The sequence below is a fragment of the Pongo pygmaeus genome, chromosome 8 (genome assembly GCF_028885625.2).
Source record: "Pongo pygmaeus isolate AG05252 chromosome 8, NHGRI_mPonPyg2-v2.0_pri, whole genome shotgun sequence".
Classification (NCBI taxonomy): Eukaryota; Metazoa; Chordata; class Mammalia; order Primates; family Hominidae; genus Pongo; species Pongo pygmaeus.
In genome coordinates, this window is record NC_072381.2 from 129,861,019 (window position 1) to 129,875,761 (window position 14,743).

A 14,743-nucleotide genomic window follows, 5' to 3' on the forward strand; every position below is an offset into this window, starting at 1 on the left:
GGGGGGCGGAGAGGCGGGGCGGGGAGAGCGCCGCGGGGGGCTGCGCGCCGATTGGCACCGGCGCAGCCCGGGCCAGCCTCGGGACTATCCGGCGCTGTGCCGCGGCCGCTTGCCTCGGCTCGGGGAAGCCTCCGCGCGCCCGGTGCGCGCGCCCGCGGGGACAGTGCTGTCGGCTCCGCGCGCCTCCGCCCAACCTTCTGGGACTCTCCGAGGGCGCGAGGGAGGCTTCCATCCCGGGGATCCCTCACCCCGACACACATACCTCTGTGACTTGAGTTTGTGCCCTTTCTCCGGCGCACCCGCCTTAGACTTGGGGATGCAACTGAGGCCAGGACTGCTTACTTCCAGGCAATGCTCAGCGCATCTCCTTCCCCGCCAGTGAATTACTGTAACAACTTCAGACCCGGTTACCTCGGAGGTACAATCCCTCACGTTCTCACAGTTTAGCGTTCACAAAGCCCTGAGGCTTGCACGATCTCTTTTTATTCTTTGAGCATCCCTGTGAGATGGGCGTCACGTGGCACAGACCACTGTCCCTGTTTTAAAGATGAGGAAATCGAGGTTCAGAGCTAAGAAGAGATTTGCCCAGGGTCACTGTGAGTTGGTGACAGAGTCTGGGTTTGGACCTGGGTCTTCTACTGGACCAGTCAGTGCTTTTTTAGTACATCCTGCTGTCTCAGAAACGGAGGGAGAAAATCCCGGACTCTCAGTCTTTTGCTTCCACTCCAAAGCCAAGCCAGAGGCCAGCAAGAGGTTTGGAGAGGTGGTGAGCCCCCACCGGGATGCCAGCCGCTTTGGAAACTTTGGTGGCTTCAGGCACAGAGCCAAGTGAGATGGCTGGGGGTGTCTGCCCTGGTTTGCTATGACCCGGAGCACAGCCCTTGATGGACAAACTTCAGGCCTTCTCCAGAGTCACAAATTCGATCATTTGCAACAGAAATTGGATCTGAGAATTACGTTGCATCTCTGACCCCCATTCCCTCTCAGCCCCAGAAGCAGAAGATTCAGAAATGCCTGTCTGGTTTGAATTTAAGGTCTGAGAAGAGAGACAGTTGAAATGGCCCTCATCTGCCCCACCAAGTCCCCTGGGAAGGTGATCACCAGTGGTGGGAGAAGCTTCCACTGGCCACACCAATCCTAAATTTCTTCTTTTGTCTCTTGGGGAGCACACAGCAGTCTGTGAGCACTGAGCATTTGTTTCAGGCAAATTCTGAGGCTTCTCCTAGTGTTTGTCCCAGAACCACCTCTGACTCTGCTGTTCCTTTCTTCTCTGCCCCTTAGGGTTTCCAAACAATGACTTGGCAATTAATATTGTCTGAGCAGGTAAGGAGGAGGAAGAGGAGGAGAAACCTTCTCATTAAAGTGCTGGGGGCTGCTAATCCCATCTGTTATTGAAGAGGCATCCTAAGAAGCCAGCTCCTTGTAGCTTTTCTCATTCAAACCTTGCTGCCCCTCCCAGAGGTGGTCACTGTATTCCCTGCGGACTTTAAAGCCCTGCCGAAATTCAAGCCAGCTCCAGTCCTAAAGTGAAGACGGATTGTGCTTTTAAAGCTCAGGAAAGGAAGTGCCCTTTTCAAGCCCACTGGACCACCTCCCACCAAAGGGAATTCGAAAATCCCAAAGAAAAGATGACCCTGAAACTAAAAAGTGGCGTCCCAGAACCTGGACTGCAAATCACAGAGCCTTCCTGAAATACGGATAGGGTACTTTGTTTTCTGTTTTGATAACGCTTTCTCACCCAGTTCTCGATTTTTTTTTCTAATCTTCCTTTTTGTTTCTCCCCCTTCACCCTTTTGATCCTAGCCGCCCCTTCTACCTTTTCCCACCATGTTTACTTTTTTTTTTTTTTTTTTTTTTTTTGAGACAGAGTCTCTCTGTCACCAAGGCTGGAGTGCAGTGGCGCGATCTCGGCTCACTGTGCAACCTCTGTCTCCTTGGTTCAAGCAATTCTCCTGCCTCAGCCTCCCAAGTAGCTGGGATTACAGGTGTGCACCACTGTGCCAGGATAATTTTTGTATTATTAGTAGAGACAGGTTTTCACCATGTTGGCCAGGCTGGTCCCAAACTCATGATCTCAAGTGATCCACCCACCTCGGGCTCTCAAAGTGCTGAGATTACAGGCATGAGCCATCGTGCCTGGCCCATGTTTATATTTTTAAATGCTAAGGTTCTTCAGGGTAGCTAGGAATAGGTTTCCTTAAGTTAGCCCCAGATGGAAGTATGTGGCTTCCCACTGTCCCTCTTATTCATTCCCCTGTGAGAAACCTTGAGACTCTTTATTCTCACAGGATGGTGGGATTCCAGGGGCCACCCTATACCCCAAACCAGAGGGACAAGGGAGGCCCAGACAGCCAAGCGTAACCCAAACCCGGATCATTTCCATTGTACTCCATAGATTACCTCAAAAAATTTTGTTTAAATGATATGAATCATCTTTCCCTTGAGGTTCACAGATGTTAAATATAGGGAAGGAGCTGAAAAGGGAAGAAGCAACAAATTGGAGAGAAAGCCAAGAATGGTAGAGGCCACATTCCTTAAACCTGTGAATCTTTACAAACTCCTTCTTTTAGTGGTTTTCTGTTTTGCTTGTCCCTTATTTTTCAGATTTTTTTTTTTTTTTTTTTGAGATGGGGTCTCACTCTGTTGCCCAGGATGGAGTGCAGTGGCGCGATCTCACCTCACTGCAGACTTTAAGCGATTCTCATGCTTCAGCCTCCTGAGTAGCTGGCGAGTAGCTGGGATTACAGGCCGGTGCCACCACGCCCGGCTAATGTTTTCTTTTGTTTTGTTTCAGACAGAGTCCTGCTCTGTCTCTCAGGCTGGAGTGTAGTGGCATGATCTCGGCTCACTGCAATCTCTGCCTTCTGGGGTTAAGCGATTCTCCTGCCTCAGCCTCCCCAGTGGCTGAGATTATAGGCACGCACCACCACGCCTGGCTAATTTTTATATTTTTAGTAGAGACAGAGTTTCACCATGTTGGCCAGGCTGGTCTTGAACTCCTGACCTCATGTGATCCATCCGCCTTGGCCTCCCAAAGTGCTGGGATTACAGGTGTGAGCCACCACGCAAGGCTTAAATTTTTTTTTTTTTTTTTTGATACAGAATGTCACTCTGTCACCCAGGCTGGAGTGCAGTGGTGTGATCTCAGCTCGCTGCAACCTCTGCCTCCTGGGTTCAAGCGATTCTCCTGCCTCAGCCTCCCGAGTAGTTGAGACTACAGGCATACACTGCTGCGCCCAGCTAATTTTTATATTTTTAGTAAAGACAGGGTTTCACCATGTTGGCCAGGCTGGTCTCGAACTGCTGACCTTGTGATCCACTTGCCTTGGCCTCCCAAAGTGCTGGGATTACAGGCGTGAGCTACCGCACCTGGCCTAATTTTTTGTGTTTTTAACAGAGACAGGGTTTCACCATGTTGACCAAGCTGGTCTCAAACTCCTAGCCTCAAGTGATCTGCCCGCCTTGGCCTCCCAAAGTGCTGGAATTACAGGCATGAGCCATTGTGCCCGGCCAGATATTTCTGGTCTACGTGTTCATTGTAGCACAAGGTAATGTCAATGCTCATGCTTAGTACTTGGCTGCAGGCAATAGATGGCACACAAGAAACTTCGCTGGGTCTCCCATCAACATGAAGGGATAGAAATGTCCTCTCTTACTCATCCAACTTAAAGAGAAACCTGCTAACCAAAGAACAGGATACTTTCTTCAACGTGGGGGATAGTGGAGGAGGAGGTCCTAGATAATTTTTTTTTCTGGCCACCTGTTTTGTAAAAGACCAGGAGGCAGTGAGCATCCTTTTCAGTACAACTTGGCCATGTGTTTGGCTCACTAACATCCTCACATGTGTATTTATACCCACGCTATTCCTATATAACATATCCAGATCCAGCAAGCCACCTTCCCTCTGTGCATAGAGTTGATTTTTTTTTTTTCAGCCTGGGCATTAAAATTCCGCCTGAGTGCTGTCTTTAAATTGCTTTGATGCTAGGTGGGTTCCAACCCTGACCTGTCCTGATGGCAAGTGATGCCTGTAACAAGCTCAGGATCAATATTCATAGCGGGTGTCCTGGGCTGATAACACTATCCAAGACAATGTTCACTATCAGTGCAGACAGCTGAGATATTGCACCATTAGGGATGTTGTGTTAAATAACCTGATCCATTTCTGGGGCTATTTAATGAATTTCACAGTTTAGATAGCATCTTTAAGGAGAAGGCAAAGGCTATTCCGGAGGCACTGATGCAAATCAATGGTACCAAGCTTCCCAAGGTATTCCACAAACAAAAATGCCTATAATTCCAGCACAGCCTTGAAGAGCCGCTGAGTGCCATGAATAGTGTTAACAATGGAAAGAATTTGCAGTTTATGCAGAGGGAGTGGGGGGGAGGGGGCAATATTATGAGCCGTGTTAAAGCATTTTAGATAAAATCTTATGTTCCTAAAGTAAAATGCAACTGAAATTCTCTAGGTAAAACTCTGCGTTTTGAGCCAGCCCCCAGGGTAGGATATATATGCCAAAGAGACAGCTTCATAAGACACAGCTTGATGACAAAGAGGGACACCTCAACTACCAGACAGCCTGTGGGTAACCCCTTTTCCCAGTACCTCAGCCACCTTCCCCAAGATGTGCCTCTTCAACTCAAATTGGTCTATAATATGGGAGAGGGTAGGCACTAGATTTTAGAAGGAAGCCACAGATAGCAGAATCCATCGTTTGTTTACCGGACTCTATCTCCCTTGGTGCTGGAGAGGTCATTTACAATTAAAGGCTAGCATTTACCATTTCCCACCAGAGCTTTGAACTCTGGCTGCCAAGCACAGCAAGTATTCCTACAAAAAAAAAAAAAAAAAAAAAAAACACCTCATAGACTAACTTGTGAAAGCTGAGTTGAAAATATAGCCTTCCCACCTGACCCCAAACCAAAGTTGACAAGAAATCAATTCCCTCATCTTAGGGCATGCTCCCTGCCACTGGTGGGTGCTTGAGCTTAATGGGCAAGGAAAATGAAGATGGGTGGCCGCTGAGGGCCACATGCTCACAGAAGTTATGGAGATGCAGAGACTCAGCAGGGACATGGAGAGTCAAAAACAAGTGTGCAGTCTGGGCATGGTGGCTCACATCTGTAATCCCAGCACTTTGGGAGGCCGAGGCGTGCAGAACACCTGAGGTCAGGAGTTCAAGACCAGCCTGGTCAACATGGCGAAACCTGTCTCTACTAACAATACAAAAATTACCCAGGTGTGGTGACAGGCGCCTGTAATCCCAGCTACTGGGAAGGCTGAGGCAGGAGAATCACTTGAACCTGGGAGGCGGAGGTTGCAGTGAGCCGAGATCACACCATTGCACTCCAGCCTGGGCAACAAGAATGAAACTCCGTCTCAAAAATAAACAAACAAACAACAACAACAACAACAACAAAAGGAAGTGCAGAGCAGAGCGGAGAAGCTACGAGAGACAGGCAGATAGGTGAGTTCCAGCTGCTGCCACCGTTGCTGACTTCTTCCTGATGCTGGTTGTTCCATTCCCGGTTCCCTGGGAGCCTCACTGCATCCCTACAATACTATTTCTTCTTGAGGGCTTCCCTGACTTACCCCACGCCGACTGGAGCACTCCTTCCCATGTTGTTTCTGGGGCACGCTGCCATCATAGCCCTTGATGGACATCTCTTGGTTTTGCCTGATCTGAGGATACACTCCCCCTTTTCTGGTGTCTGTAGTTGATTTTGATGAGATTCCCCTGGGCCCCCACCCTTGTATGTGGTAGTGATGGGACTGCCAATCAGGCCCCCCAACCTTCTTCTGGCCAAGAGGTAAGAGTGAGCCCCTACAGGAGTAGAGTCCCACTGGCCTCTCTCCCAGGAGTATCTGAAGCAGAGTGACACTGCTTCATTGTGGCAGTGGTGCCCAAAACTAAATAATCTGTTATTTCCCACTCTTGACGCTGACGGTTCCAGTACTTGCCCAGGTCTAGTTGTTCAGCATTTCCTTTAATTTTGTAAATTGCCTACACTCTTCCCAACCTTCTCTTCCCCTCTGCATTTTGGAATTCAATTAGCCAGAGTCAAGGAACCCTGACAGGCACAGCCTTTATCACACTGCCTGGCATACAGACTCTGGCCCTTGGATTGTCTTAAAGTCAGGGAGTGCAGAGCGTGCATCCTTGTGCCCACCAGTACCTTGGTGTTTGGTAGGTTGAAGAGTTGAAAGCAATAAATGGTGGCCCAGTAACACAAACCCACAGCTCCACAGTTTGACTGAGATGGATTGGAAACCCATACCTTAAGAGACCATACAGGCTGAAGACAAAAATCGGATCAAGAAATGTTTAGGTATGGATATAGGTTCATAAGGGGTCTGACTCCCATGCTGAGCATCTGTGGAACAAGCTTATGCTTTTATTCAGGTCATCCATGCTGGGTACCATGCTTTTTATAAAGAAAAATGCAGGGGCCAGGCACAGTGGTTCACACCTATAATCTCTGCACTTTGGGAGACTGAGGCGAGAGGATACTTGAGCCCAGGAGTTTGAGGCTGCAATGAGCTATGAGTCATGCCACTGCACTCCAGTCTGGGTCATAGTACAAGACCCTGTCTCAAAAAGGAAGAAGGAAGAAGGAAGGAAGGAAGGAAGGAAGGAAGGAAGGAAGGAAGGAGGGAGGGAGGGAGGGAGGGAGGGAGGGAGGGAGGGAGGGAGGGAGAGAGACAGAAAATAAAAATGCAGGTGTAGAACCGTAGAACCACCATGAATGTAACCCCATGTGGTGTTTCCGACACTGGTAGACGTGTTGCGGTATCTAGCCTCAAAAAATGGCCACCCCTAATCAACCATGCTGCTTAGTGCTCATGCCCCTGTGTCATCCACTCCCACACTGAGCCTGGCCTGGCCCTGGGTGACCAGTACAACGTGGCTGAAGTGACTCTGTGACTTCCAAAGCTAAATCACAGGAAGCCCTGCAGCCTCCACTTTGTTCCCTGGGAACACTTGCCCTGGAGACATTTCCTCTTTGACTCTTGCTGTCATGCTGTGAGATACACAAGCCACATGCAGAGGCCACGTGTAGGACTCCAGAAAATAGCCTACATCAACTGACAGCCATCTTCCAGGTTCCCAGGGCCGCCCAGACCTCCTGAATCTAAATCTATGTTTTAAAAAGTCTTCCAGGTGATTCTAATGCACATTAAAGTTTGAGAAGCATTTCTTTCTTTCTTTCTTTTTTTTTTTGAGACAGTCTCGCTCTGTTGCCCAGGCTGGAGTGCAGTGGCGCGATCTTGGCTCACTGCAACCTCTGCCTCCCAGGTTCAAGTGATTCTCCTGCCTCAGCCTCCCGAGTAGCTGGGACAATAGGCCTGCGCCACCATGCCCAGCTAATTTTTATATTTTTAGTAGAGACAATGTTTCCCTGTGTTGGCCAGACTGGTCTCGAACTCCTAACCTCAGGTAATCCGCCCGCCTTGGCTTCCCAAGGTGTGAGCCACTGTGCCCGGCCTGAGAAGCATTTCTATTATCAATGGTGCTCTGATTTTTTTTTTTCCACTATAGCCCATCTCAATAAAACAGAAGATTCTTTGGCTCATATGGCCCTCACTTGGTCTGGTCTCACTTTCCAGGGAGATGGAATTTGATAACAAGAAAGGTCTTGGTGACTGGTGGGCACCTGCTATTTTTGCCTGTACCATGTCGCTTCCTTATTCTTCTTTCACAGTGCCCTGCTTTTTTGCTTTCTTTTTTTTTTTTTTTTTGAGAAGTCTTGCTATATTGCCTAGGCTAGGATACAGTGGCCATTCATAGTTACAGTTGCAGTCATGTACACTATAGCCTCCGACTCCTAGGATCTAGTGATCTTCTTTTTTTTTTTTTTTTGAGATGGAGTCTCGCTCTGTCACCCAGGCTGGAGTGCAGTGGCGCGATCTTGGCTCACTGCAACCTCCGCCTCCCGGGTTCAAGCGATTCTCCTGCCTCAGCCTCCTGAGCAGCTGGGATTACAGGCATGTGCCACCACGCCTGACTAATTTTTGTATTTTTAGTGGAGATAGGGGTTTCACCATATTGGTCAGGCTGGTCTTGATCTTCTGACCTCGTGATCCACCCACCTCAGCCTCCCAAAGTGTGGGATTACAGGCGTGAGCCACCACGCCTGGCTTCAAGTGATCTTCTTGCCCCAGCCTTCAGAGTAGCTGGAACTTCACGTATGTGCTGCTGCGTCTGGCTAATGTGTCCTGCTTTTTGCTGGAGGGCTTGTCCTCTCCCTTTCGTTCTGGTCATGGTGGGACTATAGGCAAGTGCCCCACCTCCAGCCCTGGTAAGGGCACCAGTCAGGCTGGAACATCACAGTATCACTTCCATTGGAACACAGACAATGGGGGACACTGACCCAAGAGAGCCAATCAGAGTTCTTTCTGGAACAGCCAGACCAAGTTGAGGAAAAGGATCCTCACCAGGTGGTGTACCGGAGACTCTGTGAGCCCAGAGCTGATAACCAGCCATGCCTGACGCTGTCCGTTGCTAGACTATCTGGTTGTGCGAGCCAATAAATTCCTTTTAAATTTAAGCCATTTGAAATTTGGCTTCTGTCACTGGCAGCCGAAGAGTCCTGACTATGACAAGCAAATCTGAAAGGATGAGGCATATGTCTAGTATAGCAATAGATGGTTGATGGATTCATAGTTGAGCTGAAATTCAGACATGAGTTGTAGATTTGTTATAACAGGCCGAAAGCTCAGTCAGTGGTGTATGCTTCCTGGCACACTATGGTGTTCATGTGCCACCTGACTAGCTCTGGCCCAAAAGATGCAAATGAGAGTCCATTGGATCAGGGTTCTGGGGAAGCTTTTGCTTTCTGGGTATAAAGGTAAGACTCAGCTGTCATATGCCCTTTTTTCTTTTTTTTTCCCCTCCTTCCTGCCTGAAATGCAGTCATGATGCCTCGGGTGGAACAGGAATCTTGCTAGTGTGAGGGGCAGGCCACATGCCGAGAGGGTGATGGAGCAGAAAGCAGGAGACAGCCTGATGGTCCTGGGAGCTGTTGTCCCATTCAGGATTTCCTTCCTCTTCGCTTCTTGATATATGAGGAAAAGTAAAATCTGATTTGGTTGGGCAACTATGGCTGGGTTTCTGTTACATGCAGCCAAATGCAACCCTAACATAGACAATGCCCTACACTCATTGCATCCCAAGAAAAGCCTGGAATTTTCAGATTAAGCTTTAGCCTATCAGTGGCCCACACTTAGAGACTTGCCACCTTGGACCAACTTGTCATTTTTCAAGTGAGGGACCTGGATCTCTGTATTTGTTTCTTGTCACTACTGCAAGAAATTACCATATACTTAATGGCTTAAAACAACAGATTTATTATCTTACAGTTCTGGAGGTAAGAAGTCCTAAACTTGAAGTACCAGCAGGGCTGCATTCCTTCTGGAGGCTCTAGGGAAGTAATCCAATTCTTTGCCTTTTTTAGCTTCCAGAGGCCACCTGCCTTTCTTGGCTCATGGCCCCTTTGTATTCAAGGCCAGCAGTGTAGTATCTTCACACCTCTCTCTCTGACCTCTGCTTCTGCTATCACACCTCCTTCTCTGACTCTGACTCTCTCCTGCTTCCCTCTTTCCCTTATGAAGACTCATGTCATTACACTGGGCCCACCTGGACCATCCAGAATAATCTCCCTACAGGAGCATAGGCTCTGCAAGATCTAAGTCCCTTTTGCCATGTCAGGTAATATATTTAGAGGTTGTGGGGATTGGGAGGTGGACATCTCAAGGGGGCACTATTCTGTCTACTGTAGTCCTAGAAATGAAAAGGGACTTGCCCAAGAGTACCCACAGAGTTGGCTGAAAAGAAACAACTATGGGTAGGCTCACACCACTGGCAGAAGCACCCCTTTTCCTCCTCCTTGGCACGAAGTTAAAGCCCAGCCATTCTCCAAGGTCCATTTTAGGCTGCCCCTGCCCAGAAGCCACAGCTGCCCTCCTAGGCCTGCAGAGGTCATCCTCTTGACTGTGTCTGTGTCACTCATTGCCACTTGGCGCACATTTGGTCAGCAATCATGAAGGTCTTCCATTTTTCTCTGCCCAGTCTTGATCCTGGAAGGCAAGGATCACACCTTAGAACTTTTTTGTGCCCACTTCACAGAGTAGGGTCCCAATACGTGTATGGTTCATGATGTTCCTAGCGGATTCTCCAAACTGACTCACTCAGCCCCTGGAAGACTAAAAACTGCATTTCCCAGACTCCTTTGTAGCGTGGGCTAGGTTCCACCAAGCCAGACACAGTGAAAGTGAGTGGGTGGCCACAGGTGGAGGGCACAGTGGTGGATATGTTTTGTTCTTTTGGGGGCAGTTGTGCTGGGGGGCTGCACTAAGTGATGGGGCAGTGGTCCCAATGGAGTAGTAAAATTGTTTCTCGTAGCTGCATGGCTCCTGGCTGTGTAGGACTTAGACCCCTCATCTGTAAGCTCCTTCACCTCATGTAAACAAAACCCCTCTAGCTGGAGTGGTCTCTATTGTCTGCCACTAAGAACCCTTATATAAGGTATACTACTCCCCAACCCCATTAGTGGAAATCCCAAGGGGTAGGAACTATATTTTATTTCACTTGTAAACAGCTCCCCTAGTAAGCGTATCAACAAAATATACACAATTCATTGAACCCCATAACATTTCAATGAATTCCTCATCCTTTCTGTGAATCAAGGGCCTGAAAAGAAATGGTGAAATAATATGATCCTCTCTTCTTTGAAAGCTCAAAGCTATATTGGACCAGAAGTAAAGTGTTCTCGTTTCAACTTAATAACTTGAAAGGTTCCGAGGGGCCATCGAGGAAACTCCTCCCTTTTAATATCAATGTGTATTTATTGCAAAAATAATGTAGCATTGAGTGGTATTTTATAGCTTATCCAAAAATCTCCTGGGTCTAACGCATTGTGATAGTCCCATTTTCTTCTCAGCCCAGGTCCTATGCATCCTCATCTATGCAGGGCTGTTATCTGCATATAATTTTTTTTTTTTTTTTTTTAAGACAAAGTGTTGCTCTGTCGCCTAGGCTGGAGTGCAGTGGTGCAATCTCGGCTCACTGCAACCTCCGCCTCCCAGGTTCAAGCGGTTCTTCCGCCTCATCCTACCGAGTAGCTGGGACTACAGGCATGCGCCACCACACCCAAGTGATTTTTGTATTTTTAGTAGAGACAGGGGTTTCACCATGTTGGCCAGGCTGGTCTCGAAATCCTGACGTCAAGTGATCTGCCCACCTCGGCCACCCAAAATGCTGGGATTACAGGCATAAGCCACTGCGCCCGGCCTCAATTTTGTATTGTACTTTTTCTTTCTTTCTTTAATAGAGACGGGGTCTCACTATGTTGACTAGGTTGGTCTAGAACTCCTGGGCACAAGCTGTCCGCCTGCTTCTGCCTCCCAAAGTGCTGGGATTGCAGGCGTGAACCACCGCCCCTGGCTACAGGTGCCTTCTTGTCTCAATTTGCCTTTGGCCTTTCTTAGAGACTTGTTTTCTGCTTTTCCTGCTCTTTGTCCGCTGATCTCCTGGGAAGAAAGCTTCCGAAAAGGATACCGTTTCGGGGGCGAGCGACGCCGTGGTGCCCAGGCCGCGCCCCAGTTCCGGGTTTGCACCCGGTCTTCCTGCCCTGCCCCGCCCGCGGGACTACAGTTCCCAGGCGCCCCTGCGCGGCCGCGGCGCCGGCGCCGGCGCCGGTTGGGACGCGGAGCTGAGGCGCAGGGCCGGGCGCCATGGCACCGTGGGGCAAGCGGCTGGCTGGCCTGCGCGGGGTGCTGCTTGACATCTCGGGCGTGCTGTACGACAGCGGCGCGGGCGGCGGCACGGCCATCGCCGGCTCCGTGGAGGCGGTGGCTAGGTGAGTGGGCCGCGGGACGCCGCTGGGGCCGCCGAGCTCTAAGCTCAGCCCGGTCCCCGGCTGCTGACAGGGGGCGGGGCGGCAGGGGGCGGGGCCGCGGCGCAGGCCCCCTTCCTGCCCCGGTGCGCCTCGTTCTCCCCCTTCCTGCCCCGGTGCGCGCACAGCGCTGACCCCGGACGACCCCACTGTTGCCTCGGGCGAGCACCAGGACTCTGCTGGTTAGGTCTGCGCGGTCAGACAGGGCGGCCACCTGGTACGTGAGCTGCTGAGCGCTTGACCTGCGACGAGTCTGAGTTGAGATGTGCTGCAAGGGTAAAATGCATACCGATTAACAAGACTTAGCCGGGCGCGGTGGCTCGCATCTGTGATTCTAGCACTTGCAGAGGCAGAGGAGGGAGGATCGCTTGAGGCCAGGGGGTTGGAGACCACCTTGGGCAACATAGGGAGACCCCGTCTCTGCCAAAAATTTAAAAATTAGCCGGGTGTGGTGGTGCACGCCTGTAGGCCCAGCCACTTGGGAGGCTGAGGCAGGAGGATCGCTTGAGCCCAGGAGGTCAAGGCTACAGTGAGCTGTGATCACGCCACTGTACTCTAGCCTGGACTGCAGAGCGAGACGGTCTCAAAAACAAAACCCCCAAAAACACCAGACTTCGTGAGTAAAATGTAAAATAATACATGAAAATGGGTTTATGTTGTTGTTTGCCTGTTGAAATAATATATTTTTGGTTTGTTTTGTTTTTTTCTTTTCAGACGGAGTCTTGCTCTGTCACCCAGGCTGGAGTGCAATGGCGCGATCTCGGCTCACTGCAACCTCCGCCTTCCGGGTGCAAGTGATTCTCCCCCTTCAGGCTCCCGAGTAGCTGGGATTACAGGCACCCGCTATCATGCCCAGTTACTTTTTTTTGTTTATTTTGTTTGAGACGGAGTTTTGCTCTTGTCGCGCAGGCTGGAATGCAGTGGTGCAATCTCTGCTGACTGCAACCTCCGCCTCCCAGGTTCAAGCGATTCTCCTGCCTCAGCCTCCCGAATAGCTGGAATTACAGGCATGTGCCACCATACCCGGCTAATTTTTTGTATTTTTGGTAGAGACGGGGTTTCACCATGTTGGGCAGGCTGATCTCCAACTCCTGACCTCAGGTGATCCACCTGCCTCGGTCTCCCAAAATGCTGGGATTATAGGCGTGAGCCACATGCCCAGTTGATAATATTTTTAATATACTGTTTTAGGTTAAAATATTTGAAATTAAGTATACCTTTTTTTAAAAAACTTTTGTTAATGTGCTTATTAGAATACTTTAAATTACCTTTGTGGCTGTCATTATAATTCTGTTGGACTGCATTGGTTTAGGTGAGAGGAGGAGGAAGAGAACATCGTGCTGGCCAAGACTTGACCATGAGGACACTTTTTTTTTTTTTTTGAGACAGTTTCGCTCTTGTTGCCCAGGCCGGAGTGCAGTGGCGCCATCTGGGTTCACTGCAACCTCTGCCTCCCAGGTTCAAGCGATTCTCCTGCCTCAGCCTCCCAAGTAGCTGGGATTACAGGCATCCCGCCACCACGCCCAGCTAATTTTTGTATTTTTAGTAGAGATGGAGTTTCACCATGTTGCCCAGGAACTCCTGACCTCAAATGATCCGCCCGCCTCAGCCTCCCAAAGTGCTGGGATTACAGGCGTGAGCCACCGCACCTGGCTGACACTTTTCTTTTTATAATTTTTTTTTTTTTTTTTGAGACAAGGTCTCATTATGTTGCCAGGGTGGTCTTGAACTCCTTGGCTCAGGCAGTCCTCCTGCCTCGGTCTCCCAAAGTGCTAGGATTACAGGCATGAGCCACTGTGCCTGGCCTAATTTTTTTTCTTTTTTTTTTTTTTTTTTTGAGACAGGGTCTTACTTTGTCACCCAGGCTGGATTGCAGTGGTTCAATCTCACTGCAACCTCCACCTCAAGGGCTCAAGAGATCCTCCCGCCTCAGCCTCCCAAGTAGCTGGGACTACAGGCGCATGCCACCATGCCCAGCTAATTTTTTTGTATTTTTTATAGAGATGGGGTTTTGCCGTGTTGCCCAGGCCGGTCTTGAACTCCTGGGCTGAAGTGATCTGCCCGCCTCAGCCTCCCAAAGTTCTGGGATTAGAGGTGTGAGCCACTGTGGCCAGCCAGAAGGACACTTTCAGTAGCATGGTTGGCACCACTGGACCTGGGCTTTGTAAGGCCTCCTGTTGGCATCCCAGGTCAGCACTGCCATATGTTGATAGGCAGTCGGGAAGGGCTAATTGCCAGGACTTGGCCTCCCAGAGTCACTAGCTGGGGCACCCTGGCTTGGTAGCCTGATGTCACTGGGACTCAATATACCTATCTGTAGGTGGCAATTAAGTGAGTCTCTTGGTCCTTCTTAGAGACCCCATTCTACCAGTCTGCATGTCTGATGTCTGGGAGCCGCTGAGATGGGGACCCAAACGGTCCTGCATAGCGAAGCCGGAGGTGTTTGGGAGGCTGGGAACTGGGAACAGGGAGACTTGGCTTCCAGGAGCAAGTGTGAAGGGCAACCCAGACCTAGGACACTCCGCTGGGTCCTCGGTCTGCTCTCAGTGTTGGCTGAAGTTCAGGGTTAATGCATTCCTGACCTTATTCTCTATTACTCCAAAGCTTTAGACTAGCTCAGTCACAGATGAGAGCATTCTGTGGGTGGCACTGGTGGGAATCCAGCAGAGGGCTCTGGGCAGTGTTTTGGGGTGAAGTGGGCCTCATTTGGGGAGCAGAAAGCCAGAGCTCAGTGCTGTGACTGGGGCAGGCAAGGCCTCATGGGAGACCTTGCCACTCATTGCTTGTGGAAGATTTGTCGTATCTCATGCGTGAGAAATGACACAAGTACAAGGTCATTCCTGGCAGT

General features: G+C 49.9%; 1 protein-coding gene across 5 annotated transcripts in view; it reads left to right on the plus strand.

Moving 5' to 3' along the window:
• The first annotated feature begins 11,645 nt into the window (after window positions 1–11,645).
• LHPP (phospholysine phosphohistidine inorganic pyrophosphate phosphatase) overlaps window positions 11,646–14,743 on the plus strand; it is a 154,724-nt gene continuing 151,626 nt past the window's right edge. For 3 of the 5 annotated variants that reach the window (XR_008504873.2, XM_054503289.2, XM_054503288.2), the window contains exon 1: window positions 11,725–11,859. Coding sequence is in view for 4 of the 5 variants with exons in the window: in XM_054503289.2 (XP_054359264.1) it covers window positions 11,735–11,859 (125 nt within the window). In the remaining variant the exon portion in view is untranslated. Of the gene's footprint in view, window positions 11,860–14,743 lie in introns of all 5 variants that reach the window. The other 2 variants (XM_054503287.2, XM_054503285.2) reach the window with 2 other exon arrangements.